The 17,152-nt window shown below is 34.3% G+C and overlaps 1 protein-coding gene across 5 annotated transcripts in view; it reads left to right on the forward strand.

Annotated features, from left to right (window-relative positions):
* Window positions 1-17,152, forward strand: part of LOC128982911 (ankyrin repeat domain-containing protein 13D) — a 222,057-nt gene that overhangs the window by 84,877 nt on the left and 120,028 nt on the right. For 3 of the 5 annotated variants that reach the window (XM_054401977.1, XM_054401978.1, XM_054401980.1), the window contains exons 4-8: window positions 611-656; window positions 3,265-3,408; window positions 7,508-7,573; window positions 14,384-14,564; window positions 15,493-15,559. In XM_054401977.1, the coding sequence (XP_054257952.1) occupies window positions 611-656; window positions 3,265-3,408; window positions 7,508-7,573; window positions 14,384-14,564; window positions 15,493-15,559 (504 nt within the window). The remainder of the gene's footprint in view (window positions 1-610; window positions 657-3,264; window positions 3,409-7,507; window positions 7,574-14,383; window positions 14,565-15,492; window positions 15,560-17,152) is intronic. The other 2 variants (XM_054401979.1, XM_054401981.1) reach the window with 2 other exon arrangements.

Here is a 17,152-nt window from a genome sequence, read left to right on the forward strand (position 1 = left end):
TTCCACCATGCTGTAGCTTTGTAGGGGTAACTTACTGGCTAAATCCTAGGGTTTTTATATACCTATTTAGATTTCCTTATTTATTAGAAACCTTGACAATGTACCTGTCTGTGTATTACATTTGTAATAACTTTAACAGATGTTATGTGCAATAAAGAATTGTCATTTGTCATTTGTCATAGCTTTTTTAAGGTCATTAATTTAAGTAAGAAAAAAAGTTGGCCCAATACTGAGCCTTGGGAATACAATTTTCCATGGTGAATAATGTTTGTTGTTATCTTCTAAAATTAATGTTCTTTGTTTTCTTTCAGAAAGGTCAGATTGTATTAAATAAAAGCAACTTCCCCCAATCCCATAATCATTAAGTTTCAGCAACAGGAGTGAGTGATCCACACAGTCAAAAGCCTTATACAGGTCACAGAAAATTCCATAATCATAACACATTAGAATCATAACGTTTATTGAAGTAAATTTGACAATTTGTTAATGCATGAGTCGTAGACAACATGATAAATTTGGAATATCTATGACCTATGAGTGTAACTAAGAGTAAAATTAATATGAGTCAACTCATGATTTCTACAGTTTATTTACTTTCTATCTGTTTCAGGCTCCAGATTTTTATGTCGAAATGAAATGGGAGTTCACTAGTTGGTGTAAGTACCATAATAAAAAAAAGTATTTAATCATCTCTGATGGTAGGGTGAATATGCCTGTGAATGGCCCCTCCCCCCCAGTAAATGACCGTTTTGTATAAACATCATATATTAAGTTTTCTGTTTTGCCTAGTCAATCACAAACCGTCTTAAAATACGAGGGGCGTTTGTAAGGGCCGTTTTTGGGTAAGTTTAAGCTTTGCTGTGTGTTTGGACAATTTAAATTTTCTTAATTATTAAATCCCCGCTGCATAGTTAGTGATATGTTAAACTTAAGCTTGGACAGTCATTTACTGGTGCACTCTTCCTATTTTAAACTTGAAAACTATTAGCTCTACTTACAAATAATGTATTATAAAGTTCAAATTATTTAATTTTATCATTTTATCATTTTATCATGTCTTTGCATTATGTATTGGTTTTGCTTGGGACATTAAGCATCACAAGATCTAGAAAATGTTTAAAAGTTGTTAAAAGTTTTATTAAAAAATAATAAACAGTTTTAGGGAATTTCCCATATAGGGAATACTGTAAGCTATTACCGTAGGTCTCATGGTAAGACCTATATCCGGGACCGATTAACTTTTTTGTTTTGAGGTCCCCAAAGGCCAAAAACACCACCCGTTCGAATTCATATATATATATATATATTTATATATATACTAGCTGGCCCGACAGACATCGTCCTGTCCTAATGTGGTTTGATGTCAAATGCTCGTTCATTTTCAAGATGAGCTTGTTCGCATGGCTCAATCACGTCCAGGTTGAAGTTTGTTCGCTACGCTCACTCACATAAATTAAAAAAAATAATATTGCTGCACCCTGTTGGTAATCCTTGTAACTTTAATGCTATTGAACATTATAGAACAGAACCAACTTGTTTAATTGAAACAGCTGTTAAGATTCATTAATTCCTTTTAAATATGAAAAATCATAAGGTCAACATGGGAAACTCCAGAGCCACTGGGGCGGAGCCCGAAAGCCCGATCAGAATAAAAACTACTTAGTTTTCCTATTTAATGCCCAAAGAATCGGTGTACCGAATTTCAGCCTCCTAGGTAAATGGGAAGTGGGAGAATTAGTGATGAGTGAGTGAGTCAGTGAGTCAGTGAGTGCTTTGCCTTTTATAAGTATAGATATATGTGTCCGTTAGCGCGATAACTCGAGCAAAATTGATCCGATTTTGTTGAATTTTGGTACAAACATGTAAACCTACATTTATTTGAATGAGTCCGCGAATCAGCATAATCGGACCATGGAAACAGGGGTGTATGGGGGGTTTTATGCGGTAAAAATGGGTTTTTCTAATTTTTGACCCTAATAACAAACAAATTGTCAATTTCTTTCTAAAAAATTTTGTAGAGCTTAAAAAATAAATAATTTAGTATATTGAAGCGCTGTTGTATTCCTAACAGTCACGGAGAAAATTAAAAAAAAATTAATATAAAACTCCTATGTTATTCTTAGGAAATGAAAAATTTTGTAGTTTACTTGTTTATGGATATATGTTGATAAAATTTGGCAAATTTATTTATTTCATCCTATACTATTGACGTATAGTCAAAAACACTTTTTACCTTCCATGTAGCAGCAAACCTAAGCACTCATTAAATCTAATGTTATTAAAATTGGGAATAAATATGTTTTATTTAAGGAAATATTTTAGTAAAAATGAAATCAGACAAGTTGAAATTCGCTTAGTCTGCAGGTTTGCTGCGGCGGGGGTATTTTTTTGTGTAAATTTGATTTTTATGAACCTTTTAGTGAATTTCCCTATAGGGAAGAACCTACTACTGTAGGTGGCATTAAGACCTAGATCTGGGACTGATTTACTTTTTCATTTTGATGTCCCCAGAGGCCAAAAATCCTATTCGTTCAAATTCATATATGTGTGTGTGTCTGTTACCACTAGTAAGATTGGCTGATAGGAACAAGGTTTTTAACAAGGTTTTAAAAGTATTCAAAAATTGTTTTTTTTATTTTTTATTGTGTTCTTATAAAATGGAAATGCCCAATTTTCATTACAGCCATGGTGTAGAATTAAAATAGCAAATAATTTTATACCTTGAAGTAATGTTGTAGGACTAAGGTTACAGAGAAAATTCCAAAAACTGGTACCGTACCAGTACATTTAATATTCTCATGTTGGGCTATTTTCATGGAGTAAAAGAAAACTATTGAGGTTTGCTAGTCTAAAGGTACTGGTAGGCCTATATTTTTTTACCTATTTCATTCCCATTTCTTTTGAATCTGCTGGTGTCTAGACCAAAATCTAGCAGAGCTGCTGTCGCTGGCTGGCAGGCGTGGATGCTATTAGAGAGAACTATTCAGAGAGTCACTATCAGTATACTGTTGCTTTCAGCTGATCATATATACAAGTGAAATGTGTACTATTAAACATTCACAGCAACAACCTGGCTTTTAGATTCTGGTTTTATCACTAGCAGATTTAAACACATTGATTTTATTGGCTCAGTGAAAATGTTGGGTTAGATCTTTATAAGTTAGTATCTATGTTATAAACCTACAGTCTCTCGCACATGAGTGTTGCTATAGTTGTTGAGTGACAGTTGTGAATGCATAACCTACTGTAGTTATACTTGTACAGTACCACTGGTAGCACGCATGTGTCCGAGTGATACCTACAAGGTGTACAAGCAAGGATCCAAGGTCAGGATAGACACAACTCTCCTAGGCTTTGAACAGAACAATTGGCAAAGGGGCAACACCAGCTTCATATTCCACGGCCAAAGTACGTACAATCTGTCAACAGTCTAAGCTTTAATGCTATATGTTCGGAAGAGTTTAAAATCAATAATCCATTATATATATTAGGTGTCTGTCTGTCTTTTCATCTTGCAAAAGCCAATGAAATAATTAGCCAAATGTTACACATAGATAATCTACTTAACCAGGATTACTGAAGGCCTATTCCAGTTTTGATATAAATCTGACTCTTGCCCCACCCCCCAGACCTTTAAAGCTATGTCGTTAGGGTATTTGGATACTTACTTCCATATCGTTCTCCATGCCATCAAAAAATGTTGCTACAATGTTTATTTTGTTTCCATTTCTTTATTTACACTGCCTCACATCTATTTAAAAAAATGTTATTTTGTAAAACTGGCTATGCCTATAATTATATAACAAAATTAATTTTATAATAATTATTATTGTTGTTACTAGCTGTTTTTCAAAACAGCTGTAACAGGCTTGATTTTAAAATTATATTTCAAGCATCATTGCAAAGCACTGGTGAAGATGAAGATACTAAAAAATGTTAAAACACATTTGCATCAGAATAGTTGTCTATAGCCTTTGTCCCCTTAGAAATGTTGCACTACTGCATGCAATATGAAAGCCTTTTTAGACTCATTTAAGGTAACAATTCAGGGTGTCCTGTCCTGTATGTTAACAGCCAAACCTCAGGAGAGGTTCTATGGGTCAAAGTGAAAGTTTAATAAAAACTGAACAAATGCTTTGTTAACCAGATAGCTGCCATTTTGTATTGTTTCCCTAAACAATATTTATAATTTATCTTTGAACTTTTTCAAACGATCTTTATGAAACTTGAGCATTTTAATTAGAAGAGACCTATGTTTAAAAAGTTCAAACTTGGTCTAAGCTTGCCAGGGTGCATCGTTTTATCTTGCCTTGTTATACAAATAAAAATTTAAATATTTCAGCTATTTTTTAACCGACTTCCCCACTACCAACAAAAGGAAGAGGTTGTCAATTTGTTTGTGGCGATGTTTTTTTTTTATGGATGGTCACCAATTTCTCTGTGATTCTTTTACCGATCAGTGTGGTCCCACCACCAAAATAACCAGGAGAGTTTCTATTTGGTCCCATATATATATTATGTTTAAGTGTAATATTTGTTTCGGTGAAAAATACTGAAAACCACAAATATTCAACATTTATTTTGTTTATATTTGTGCAGGGAAGGCAATAAATAATAATAACATTCCTACAGCTGTTAGTTGAAACCATTTAAATGAAGCTACAGACAATTCTTCATGAAACAGTTGTTTCATATTGATTAATAAACTATTTCTTGCCATGGAGCCTAAATGAATTACATTGAAAAAATGCATTTTGTTTTGGTTATTATAAAAAAGATATTTTACCGTTTGACCTGATTTGTGTATACAGTAATTCTGTTTTAAGTATTGAATATTCTGACTTATAAAAACATATATGTTTTAGTGAATAGCTGAATGATATTGACAAATAAAGGTGTATTGTGAAAACCAAAGCATTCGTAAAAGAAGTCTGAATATAAATTAAATGCAATTATTCCTTACACGACCTAAGAAGTGTGAGAGTGCATAATCGTCAATTGTCTTAAAAGTGTTAAATATTTTAATTACTAAACATACATTTGCAGATGTGGAATGTTTATTAATATTCTCTACCCAGTTACTATATCATATCAATACTATAATGCGTGCTTCGGAAAGTCCTAGAGGAAGCTGATTTGCAATTTCGACTACATCTTGAGCAAACAAAACCACCTACCCGGCTTACACCACTTTTAGCTGAACTAATCTTTCATATACATATTTTCCAAATGTACTATTCAAGATTTTTTTCAAGATTCAAGATTTTTTATTCCAACATATTTTTTACAAAACAATGTTACAAACACAAAATATTACAATGTATTTCTAAATTAACATTAAAAATTAAATTTTAGAACTAGAACTAAATTAAATCATTTACAATAACTATTACAATAACAGGCTCGAGACATTATACTGTATTTATTTTTATAATGTAGAAGTACACCGATTATAGGAAACGATGATGTCTGACATTTCAATGTCTCTAGAAAAGACATTTAGTTTTTCATTAGGCCTAATGTAATGGACAACTCTTTGTTTTTTAAGGAATATCTAAAAATGTTTATATTTATACCCATTGATTATGTAACCTGAACAGGTGATTTAAGCAGTTTTAAAATAATGATTGTTCTGTGGCACTTTTGGTTGTTTCAAACAGTTTTGCTTATCAAAAAACCTCAAGTAATTAATATATATATCAAATTATACAGTCACTAAAAATCATGAAATAATTTATTTTTGTAAAAAAATACAACCGACTTCAAACGCTCTAAAAAGAATGAAATAATTTCAATAAAGTAAACTTTTGTATTAGTCAAGCTGACGTATTTCAAGGCGGCTCTAACTGCAAATACGATTAAAATAAAATATTGTGTGTGTATTTTGAAAATCAATAAATTGTAGCTGGTTAACATAAATATATAAAAAACATACTGAACTGTTTTGTTTATATATCAAAGGAAGTATTTTCTTGTATCTTATGTTTACTTCAGAATGAATGCATTATGAAAATATCACACACAAATGTTTTATATGAATAGGAAAATAATTTATTTTGATATTATGATAGGGAAAAGAAGCTATTTTAATATTAAAACGTTACTTTTCCAAGTTAGAAACATTTAAATGCATTATAATCTTTTTAAAGATACTCGTTAATACCACTATAATGCCGATCTTTGGTTACGGTAATAAAATAATACCCAACGCACAACTATGAAAAAGACATGCAGATTAACACCTTTAGTTATAGATAGTCACTTGCATTATGTACATCCTCTTTCAATTTTGTATCAAAAATCATCATAGAGCCGCGCCGACTTAAAATAAGTGTGCTTGACTAATACAAAAGTTTACTTTATTGAAATTATTTCATTCTTTTTAGAGCGTTTGAAGTCGGTTTTACAGAAATAAATTATTCTGTGATCTTTTTTAACTTGGTGTTGTTTGATGCAAAATGTTTAATGCTAATAAAAGTATTTTGAAATTTGTTCATTAAATCAGCCATTTTTAATAATTGTTTTTATAAAGTTAAAAAAATCAAAATTGCCGCCTTTTAAAACTGTCTAATTGGACCAAGTTTTTTCCTAACATAGGTCTCTTCTCCATTAAAATATAGACTAAGCTATATAAAGATTTACCAAAAAAATCCAAAGATAAAAAGTGTAGGCTATGTATAAAATATAAGATCACAGTTATCTGGTTAACGAAGTGTTTTTGAAAAATAATTTCATTCATGAGTCAATCTTTATTTTTACCCATAGAACCATTTCCCGGAGTTTGGCTTTTTACTGAATGAGGGTTTAGGGTGAGGCAGATTGGACTAAGCAGTTTCACTTGCTTAGTACTACAGCTGTGAAGGAGGTAGGCGGATACTGTTGGTCTTCTTCTTATCATCTACTCAAACTGTCTCAGTCACTATCATGGTTTTGACTGGACAACATTAGGGTTATGTAGTGTGTGTTTGTATCAAAAAGATAAATAAAAAATAAAAGTTACCTAATTGGGACACAAACAGCTTTTTGACAAAATTTTCTACATCGCACAACTTAAACACAATCCACTTGTAGGTTAAAAAGCTGGAAGTAAGTGGTAACACTCGTTAAGCAGATATGAAAAAACCGACAGCAAAAAGCTTTTTGTGTCACAATCACTAACCTGTAAGTTTTTTTTAAAATACATACATCTCAACGGTATGAGTAGCCAATGAGAAAAAAAACAGCATTGTTCACCTACCCTCCTCACAGCCGGAGTACTATATGTTAGTGAAACTGATCCGTTCTCCCACACCCTGCATCAATATAAAATTTTGTTAATCTTTAAATTTAAAGGAAAGAAATATGACTTAATTATTATTTTTCACACACTAATAAATTTATCACATTCAAATTCCTCAACTTGAAAAAAACATAAAAGCTGTGCACTCTTAAAAATGTAATGCCATGTTCCAAAGCTCTGCCTAAAAGAATGGTTTTAAATCTATTTAGGAATTAACTTTGTTAACAGCAAAAACATGTCCCAACGCAATAAGGTGTAACCGGAGCTACATTTTCCAGTTGTCAGATACATCAGGCAAGTCGTAAACAGAAAAATACTCCCCACTGCAGTTGGCACTTCCTTGCTTTGAAACTCCCCATAGAATATTCGTTCCTTATAATAGATTGAATTCCTTCAAATTCTCTACTACTCACCTTGTATCATGTTTTTGTATTTGATCACTTAGCTTATATTTAGTGTAACTTTCCAAGACAACGTAGTTGGAAGTATTTTGTAAATTAAAGTTGCAGAGAATAATTATTAATACCAAAAGAATGTTCCACACCTCATAGCAAATGTTGTAAACAAAATTCATGTTCTGGTTCCAAAGTAGCCGGGGTGTACTTCCTAAGAGCACTCCAGAACTGTTGATCGGGTGAATAAATATTGACTCTTTTAATATTTTCTCATTTAAGGTAGGTATTTTATATGAATGCTTCCAAATTTTGAAGTATCTTATTAAAATTTAGAAACAAAGTTTCTACTATTTGACAAATAATTAGATGGTTCTTATTGTCTGTTACAAACAGACAATTAAATCTGCCTTTGGCTCAAAATCTCATTATTGAAAATGTAATTTGAACTAAAATGTTTCTTTTGTTACTATTAAATACAATTATTAACAAGAACTGTATAAAACTCAATTTAATCATTTCATAATGTTAGCATTGAACTAAACAAACACATTGAATTAAACAAACATAATAATACTTAATTCTGAACATCTGTGTATCTTAATAACATATGTAACAGTGGTCCCCCCCTTAAAGTTTTGTGCGTAGCATCTGGTCCACGTGTCGTCTCCAAGTTTGACCATCATCCATTTTAACGTAATAATGAAGATTACCATCTTTAATTTCAACTGTTCCCAAGGCATTATTTATTTGTTCCCTTTCTGTAAAAGTTTATGTAATGGTTTCAGTAGAGTTGCTAGGTCTTTTATGAATCGGTTATAATAGTTTACCAAACCTAAAAATGTCCGGAAAAAGTTCGCTTACATTCTCAGGTTTTCTTGCCTTTGCTATGGCAGCCACTTTGTCCATACATTTATGTATACCCTTTTCATCAATGACGTGGCCCAAATAATGTATTCTTCTCTGGAGAAACTTGCATTTGTCACGATTGAGTCTTAAACCTTTTTCTCTTAGTTTTCCTAAGACACTTTCCAAACGTAGAAGTAGTTCCTCTTCTGAATTTCCCTGAATGACTATATCGTCAAAGAAGCACTGTATTCCCTCTAGGCCTGCCAATGTCTTGTCCATTGTTTTCTGCCAAATGCCAGGAGCAACTTTAATACCAAACATTAATCTATGTACCCTGTACTGTCCCTTATGCGTGCTTAAGGTTTGAATATTTGCACTATCACTGTCCATTTCCAAATGAAGGTAAGCGTTTCTTAAATCTAGTGTACAAAATAATTTTCCACCATTCATGTTGACAAATATGTCTTCAATTTTGGGAATAGGGTGATGTTCATCTTGGATCTGCTTGTTTACTGTCACTTTGTAGTCCGCGCATATTCTCACATCGCCGTTAGGCTTGACTACTGGAACGATTGGTGTTCCCCACTCAGATTCTTGAGTTTTCGAAATTATTCCTGCCTCTTCCAAGCGGTCAAGTTCTTGTTCGACTTTCAGTTTTAATGCGTACGGCACAGCCTTCATAAATACTGGACGAGCCCCATCGACAAGTTGTAAGTGTCCAAGTTGATCTGGAATCTTACCGATACCTGGCTCAAACACATCCTTGAACTTCTCTAAAAGGTTGTCGAGACCACCTACTTTTGGGTATTGTTGTACTGCCTTTAGTTCAGCCCAGTCTAACTGTACTTCTCGCAACCAATCGCGACCAAATATTGCGTCAAGGTTGTCATCCACGATGTAAAGTTTGCCTGTAAATTCCTGATCTTTATATGTGCAATGCACAAAAACAACTCCTTTTGGTTTGAAAACTTCTCGAGTGTATGTTCGTAGCTGCACTTGTGTATGAAAAATTTTCCTATTAATCTCAAGTTTCTTGAATGTAGAGTAAGGCAGAGTACTTATAGCAGAACCTGTATCCAGTTCCATTTGAACTGGTTTACCTTCAACTGATAAATCAAGCATAATTTTATCTCCATTTCTTCTATCTATTTTGAAAATCTCGTGTTGTTCATCTTGACAGTCTTCTTCTTCGGCTTGGTGAATTTTTGTTCTTGTAGATCCTAAACATACTCTGGCTAAGTGTCCCTGTTTCTTGCATTTGTTACATATCTTTGAAGCAAACTCACAGTTATTTGCCCTATGGTTTTGAGAACCACATCTGTAACATTTTCCTTTAAGGCTATCAAAAAGAGGTGAAGGCCTTTTCTGGTTTGACGTCATGTGCGATTTAGTTGATACATTTTTGTATTTATCCTCAATCTGATGTACTGTACTAGGCCTATTAGTTTTAGTTGCATAGTATTCAGATAGATCACTCTCGTGGTTTGCAATTTCCATCGCTGTCGCTGCTTTGACGACATCTTGAAACGATACAAATGAATCATCCTGAAGCAATTTGGCTCTAATATCTTTATTAACTAACCCCCTTATGAACTGCATTCGCAAAAGAGTATTAGCAATTGATTTCTGGCAAGACTCACAGTTAAACTCACAATTAGATGTAAGTTTTTGCAATTCCACTGAATAAATCTTAACTGTTTCATTGGGCTCCTGTACTCTAGACAAGAATTTGTGCTGTAAAGCCCAAGTACTTGGCTGTGGATCAACATAATCTGTCAACATTCTCACCAATTCTGTATATGATTTATCCAGAGGTACTTCTGGAGCACATAAATCATAAACCTTCTGATGTAGGCTAGGGGTTAAAGAATGAAGTAATGTACCTTATCTGTAGGATGCATTCCTTGTCCATGTAAGTGAATGAAGACTTCTAGGCGTCTTATGAAATTCTTGAATGTCTCGTCATCTTGGAAGGGGGTGAAAGAAATTGTTGATGTAAGCGGTCGCAATTTCTGAGTATCAACACTGTATGGTCTGATCTGCTGTAGTTCTTCTGTTTCGTTGACTCTTTCCAATTCACTTAATCGGAGTTGTAATACATCAACTATTTTGAAATACATATCCTCCATGTCGGTCCTGTATGTGATTTCAGTGTCAAGTTGTTCTTCATCTGTTTTTACTTCAATGTTGTGCTGGATAAGCTCGAACCGTTCCCAATATGCATGTATCACTGAGAGTCTTGTTCTGATACTATCAACTTTAATACCAGACAATTCTTCTAGCATTCTCTCAGCTCTAGTCAACTGACCTTTAACAACAGCTCTTGCTTTCTTCAGTTCACTCAATGTTTCATTGCCTTGTAAGGAGGCCATAATCAATTATTTGTACTGGTAAATGTAATAAGTGTAAAATAGAAACGTAGAAATAATTAATTGTCCTCGTCGCCAATTATTAAATACAATTATTAACAAGAACTGTATAAAACTCAATTTAATCATTTCATAATGTTAGCATTGAACTAAACAAAAACATTGAATTAAACAAACATAATAATACTTAATTCTGAACATCTGTGTATCTTAATAACATATGTAACAGTTACAAATCACAAATTTGTATTTTCTGCTTTTGTAGATAGGCACTTACAAACAAGCTCTAGCATTTGACATACTGTATTGTGAGGTCTTATTGCCAATTAACACTAAATGCAGCTGTGTGGGACTGAATTGTGATTGCCACACTATTAATATGCTGATATGTTCAATCTATTATGTATTTAGTAGCTACACAGCTACATCCAATAAGTTGTACGTCTCCTTATCTTCATCAGCAATTATTTGTTTATATCACATTTGAATTAGATCGACGACTCATTAATTTGATGTATGTATTTTCTTGATGAAAATCTGTTGTTCCAAATGGAAAATGCATTTCCGATTTGGTTCATGTTTATGATATGAAAATAATTGTATAAATAATACAATTATTTATACAACGATGGGCCCTGATTTTGTCTGCCTACAATTTTGAGGTAAAATATCGGAAGGGTTCCACTTTGCCCCACGCTGATGCGCTGTCACGCTTATCACTACCCGAGGATGAAACTTTGGAGTTGGATGAAAATTATATATCTCATGTGGAATCTTGTGTAACAGAAATGAATTTCTTCAGTTCGGGGAGTGATGATTCTCCAATCACTTCTTTAGAGATAGGACATTTGACTGATTAAGACCCACTGTTGTCTAAAGTTTGGGATTTTGTGTTGTATGGGTGGTGTGAAATTGTAGACCCAATGTTAATTCCATTTCAGAGAAGGAAAGATGAATTGTCAGTGGATAAAAACTGCATTTTATGGGGCATTAGAGTAGTCATACTGTAGCTGGGGGGCCGTTCGGTGAGGGTTAGATGATGGGGTAATGGGTGGTTAATGGTATGGAGGAGGGAATTCGGGTAATCAGGAGGGAATAAACAGGGTAAGGCTAATAGGTTAGGAATAGGTGTGTCTGGACCAAACTTAATTTAAGCCTGCTGAATCTGCTACCAATAAAATTAGGAAGATTGCTGGGGACCAGAGGGACGGAGACCTTTTACCCAGATCAGAACACCTGCCTAGCCAGCTTTGATTTGAACTATGGAACTAACTATTTACATATTAATCTATCCTTCCCACTAAGAACTGAACTTGGATAACTGGAAATAATTGCTAAGTTACATTCTGGGAACATGTGGTTTAATATTTCATGTTCGATAAGGATGGGTGCTGAAGGCAGCCATCTCAGCTAAGAGTTAATTGACCTCATTTCAATAGTCGGGTGAGCCAGAAGGGCTCCCCGCTTGTTTCCTGAACTAGCCAGACATTATTGCTATTAATTTTAGTCCTAAGCTAAGGTAAAAAACTTATCCGTAACATGAGAGTCCGGTTCGGCGAATTTTTGGCTTCCTTTTCGTCTGACGGTTGGTTGAGCAAGAAGGAGGAGAGGACAAGAGTCTAGGAGGGTGGGGATAGCGCGTTTATGCAGTCGCGGCAGGCAACGAGATAGTCATGCAGCCCGGCTTCGCGAACGGCACACACTATGTAAAATATAGCGTGTCGCTATGCGTCACAATACCTAAGAAATTGCAAGGTAAAGTCATCCAGATGATGCATGAACAACATCCTGGAATTACTCGAATGAAATTGTTGGCACGCAGTCACGTGTGGTAGCCTGGGATCGAAAAAGTAATTGAGGATGCTGTGTCATCTTGTTTGATTTGTCAAAGTAACAAGAAATGCTGCTTCAAAAGTTCCATTGCGCAGCAATGGCCGTTAACTTCCGAGAGATGGCGCCGAATTCATATCGATTTTGCTGAAGATCCAACCACTAGACAGGAAATGTTGATTGTAGTGGATAGTTTTTCAAAGTGGATGGAAGTATTTTTAATGAGTTCTATACCCATATATAGTTTGACAGGGAAGACCATTGAGAAACTTCGTACACTATTTTCTGCTTATGGTTTACCTGAGGAGTTGGTGTGTGACAACGGCTTTATACAATAGGTCTTTTACCAGCCTAGAATTCAGGGAGTTTCTTAGGAAAAATGGTGTGAAACTAACATTTTCTCCACCATATCACCCTGCTTCCAATGGAGCAGCCGAGCGTTCTCTTCAAGAAGTTAAGAAAAGTTTGTTAAAGCAAGTTTTGGGTGAAAAATCATCTCAGCAAACATCACTGCAGTATAAATTGGATAACTTTCTTTTCGCATATCGTAATACTCCATCGTCAGTAACCGGTGTGAGCCCAGGTGAGCTGTTCTTACGTTGGAAACCTCAAACAAAATTGACTATCTTAAAACCTAATCAACTATAAGAGTCAAGGAAGAAGCAGGAAATGCAGAAACGAGCCTCAGATAGACATAGAATTGCGTGTAGATTTTTTAATGAAAATCAGAAGGTGTTGGTTAAAACAGTCAGACAGGAGAAAGGGTTCCAGGTCGTATATTACAGTGTAAAATTCCAGTTACTTATTTGGTTAGTGTTCTTGGCAAAACAAGAGTCTGCCATGCAGACCATCTTAGGCCAACTGAGGTAGAGGAGGATGAAATCATCGTGCGGAAAGAGGAAGTTGGAAGGACTATTGAGGCACATCAACAAGAATTCAATAGAGATTTGCCTATTCTTCAGGAGTCTACATCACCATCAATATCAAGAAATGATGCTCCACCTTATTTGCCTAGATTGAAGCCTAATGTTGGGAAACCACGGGGTGTGCAATACAGTCCATTTACAGTTTTGAGGAGATCATAAAGGACTGCGCACAAGCCGGAGAAATTGGATCTATAAAGTTGGAAAAGCCAAAGAGTCAGAAGAATTTTTAAAGTATTATGAGTCAAGCAAATTTAAGTGTTGGCGAGTGTAATATATGTTTATATTATTTGTACAAGAAGCAACAATTGATTTGATAATGTTGGTTGCATTCCAGATGTTAAAGACTTTTGTTTTGTTCTGATTGTTAAGTTTGTAAATAACAATAATAATTGAGTTGATGGGGAATAAATGGAATACACTAGATTTTATCTTGTTCTTTTAAAATATTACACCCATAAACATTTCATTTATTTAAAATTTGAAAAACTTTTGTAGTTCTTAAGCCAAGTGTGCTTAAAAAGTAATTTTATATTTTTTAAATGAATGATATAAGTTTGCATATACACAGCGGCATAGTAAATTTTACAGTATGAAGTTTTACAATTTTTTAGCTATTCCCATGTATTTTTGTAGTATGTACACCACAGGCATTTTATTAAGAAGTATTAAAAACTCTAAGGAAACCGCAATTTGTTAACAAAGTTGTAGGACGGGTTTTAACTTGTGTTGTTGGTGCAGATGACAAGGCCACCATGATGGAGGTGGACCACGAGACCAGACAAGTGTTTGTGGAGCAGATGAGTGTTGTGTCTCCTGAGGAGTTGCGAGTCATCCACCCATCTCATGAGACTATAGGAGCCAGACTCACTGCTCCCATCGTCACCACTTACATAGACACTGACAAGATCAGCTTTGAAAGGTATACAATACGATACACTTCTTGTCAATGTTCAATGCACACTCAACTGTAGTACAGTAGTTTCTGTTTTGTGTATCTTGTACTATGTTTGCAGTCAAGTTTTAAAATTCACTTTGCTATACAATACCTGAAACTATAAAATGCATTAATTTTATGGCTCTGTAGACAAATATCATAACCAACCAAAATTCATTCCCACAAATATTTGCAAAAAAGATGAAGCACTGCACTGGCAAGCGTCCTTGGTTGATAGATGAATTGGCAAGTCTGCAACCAAATTTGTTAAAATCCTAATTTTTGAGTAGTTGTTTACTAGAGTGGCCTTTGGTCGAAACCTCTACCAAAAGTATGTATTGTGCAAACTTCTCTATTTTCACCCCACACTGTAAATAAAACATGTTTGGAATTTGTTTGGATTTTCTGTTTATATTTTGTTGTTATTTTGTCACCAGCATAGCAACCCTTAAGACCCATGCTAATTTTTTTAATTTCAATTTTTTTGTGCTTATTTTTTAGCCTATTTTAATTTTTAAAGAAATTCTGTACATCTACAGGAAATATCTCATTTGGTACCAACGGTGTGTAATTCGGTCCAGTAGTATGGCCAGGCTAGCTGTCGTAAGTTTTACAAAAAACTTTTAGTATACTGTATAAGATTGAGTTAACCAGGAAGTTGAGTTGGAGGCAGCTGATTCCTAGACATAGGTTATGAAAAAGCTGGTTTAATGTTGACTAAATAAAAATGTAGCCTAAGATTTTATTGTAAAATGTTTGTTATAAGGAAGAATCCATCTCTTGGTGTTGATATTTCATTTAAAAGCAAAAACTTTCTTGATAGCCCTTCCACAATACAACTTATAATATATAGTAAATCATTTTTGAGTGTTAATATATAAATTATTAATTATTATACATTTTATTGTTTCAGAAACAAAAGTGGAATGTGGGGATGGAGACAAGACAAGAGTGAAGTTGTTAGTGGACGTCCGTGTAAGGTAATTTGTGTCTGAGTAGATCTGATAGAATTTGTACACTGATCAGATATCAGAGGCATTGTGACATACAAGTCAGTAAAGTTGTCGCTAAGTAATAGTACACTAGGTGTACAATGCAGTTGTCTGCTTGCAATATTGAGCGGAGCCAGCATATTAATTTAATGTCAATGATATAGTTGGTTCGCATTTGTAATAGAATGCCTATTTGCAGTAGGTATCCAAAGTCAATCATAAGTTAGGATTAAATGAATGAATTGTCTACTTGCAGGAACCATATTCTATGTTTCATCTGGTTCTCATAAATTAAATGTCTTCTTGCAGTATCCAATGCCAATGATATATTTGGTTCGCATAAATGGAATGCCTATTTACAGATTCTAAAGTCAATGGTACGTCTGGTTCATGTAGACGGATTGTTTACTTTAGTATCCAAACTCAATGGTACATGTAAATGAATAGTCTACTTGCAGTGTATCGTAAACGGTCCATTTATTTTGTGTTTGATTATTTTGGTGTATTTTGTATTGCAGAAACCGAAGTCATTGGTAGGCTTAGGCCTACTTCTGCTTCACTTATATGGAATGTCTATGTGCAGTAGGCCTATTCAAAGTCAACGATACGTCGGGTTCACGTCAACGAATTGTTTAATTACAGCATCGAAACTATGAGTGTTATATTTTTGGTTCACATTAATAAAATTCCTATTTGTATACTGTAAATAGGAATTGCAGTACATATTCAAAGTCTACATTAATGGCACGTCTTGCTCACATAAAATACTGTAAAACTTATTTACAGTATCCAAACGCAATATGGTGCATCAGCCTAATTCCGGCAATCCTTTCTATTGGTTATTCATTTTGTCGTAAATTATGCTCAATGCTATTAATCTGATTGTTCTTCCCTTTTCCTCTGTACGGTTTGTAGTCAGCTATTTCAGACGATTCGTTGACTAAAATAAGTTTCTACTCTTATTTACCTTTTTATTGTTATCTCGAAAATAATGCCATGCCAAGGCCCATGTTAAATTTCTAAGTTTTAAATTTTTGTAGGGAAAAATCCTGTGGTCCGGTTATTACCATTTCAAATTTATACCTTCCCATATGGTTGGTTACTATGACTGTGCTAAATTTCGTGCAGCAAAGACAGATTATATGTACATGGGATTGTCTTCGTTCATTCTCATACGCGACTTCGGAGCGTACTCCTAGTTTCTATACTGCAAATGAATCATGGTAGGCCTATGCGAGTAAAAGTAAAAATAAAATCCTTTTACTCGATACATCTTGCGTTCAACCGACCATCGACACCCTCCTCCTCTACCCCGTCACCCACACCCACACTACGCTTGATCTGTCGTCTGGTGTTAATTATTGTGCTAGTGTGTTTTTATGATTTTCGTATTCCGTGGTGTCTCATGAGTGTTATTTTATGTTGAAACAATGTAAACTGATCGGGTGTTGCGCCCCGAAAAGAAAAATTTGATGGCGTTGGTTGGTGTGGCAATGGAACAACGAAGTTAAGTGATTTTATTACTCGCCATTCAAATACAATTTTTTAAATAGGCCAAGTCTCGTTAACATATTAATCAAA

Source organism: Macrosteles quadrilineatus, unplaced genomic scaffold, assembly GCF_028750875.1.
Source record: "Macrosteles quadrilineatus isolate MER2022 unplaced genomic scaffold, UCM_ALF_1.0 Scaffold_1__1_contigs__length_201487025, whole genome shotgun sequence".
In the NCBI taxonomy this organism is placed as follows: domain Eukaryota; kingdom Metazoa; phylum Arthropoda; class Insecta; order Hemiptera; family Cicadellidae; genus Macrosteles; species Macrosteles quadrilineatus.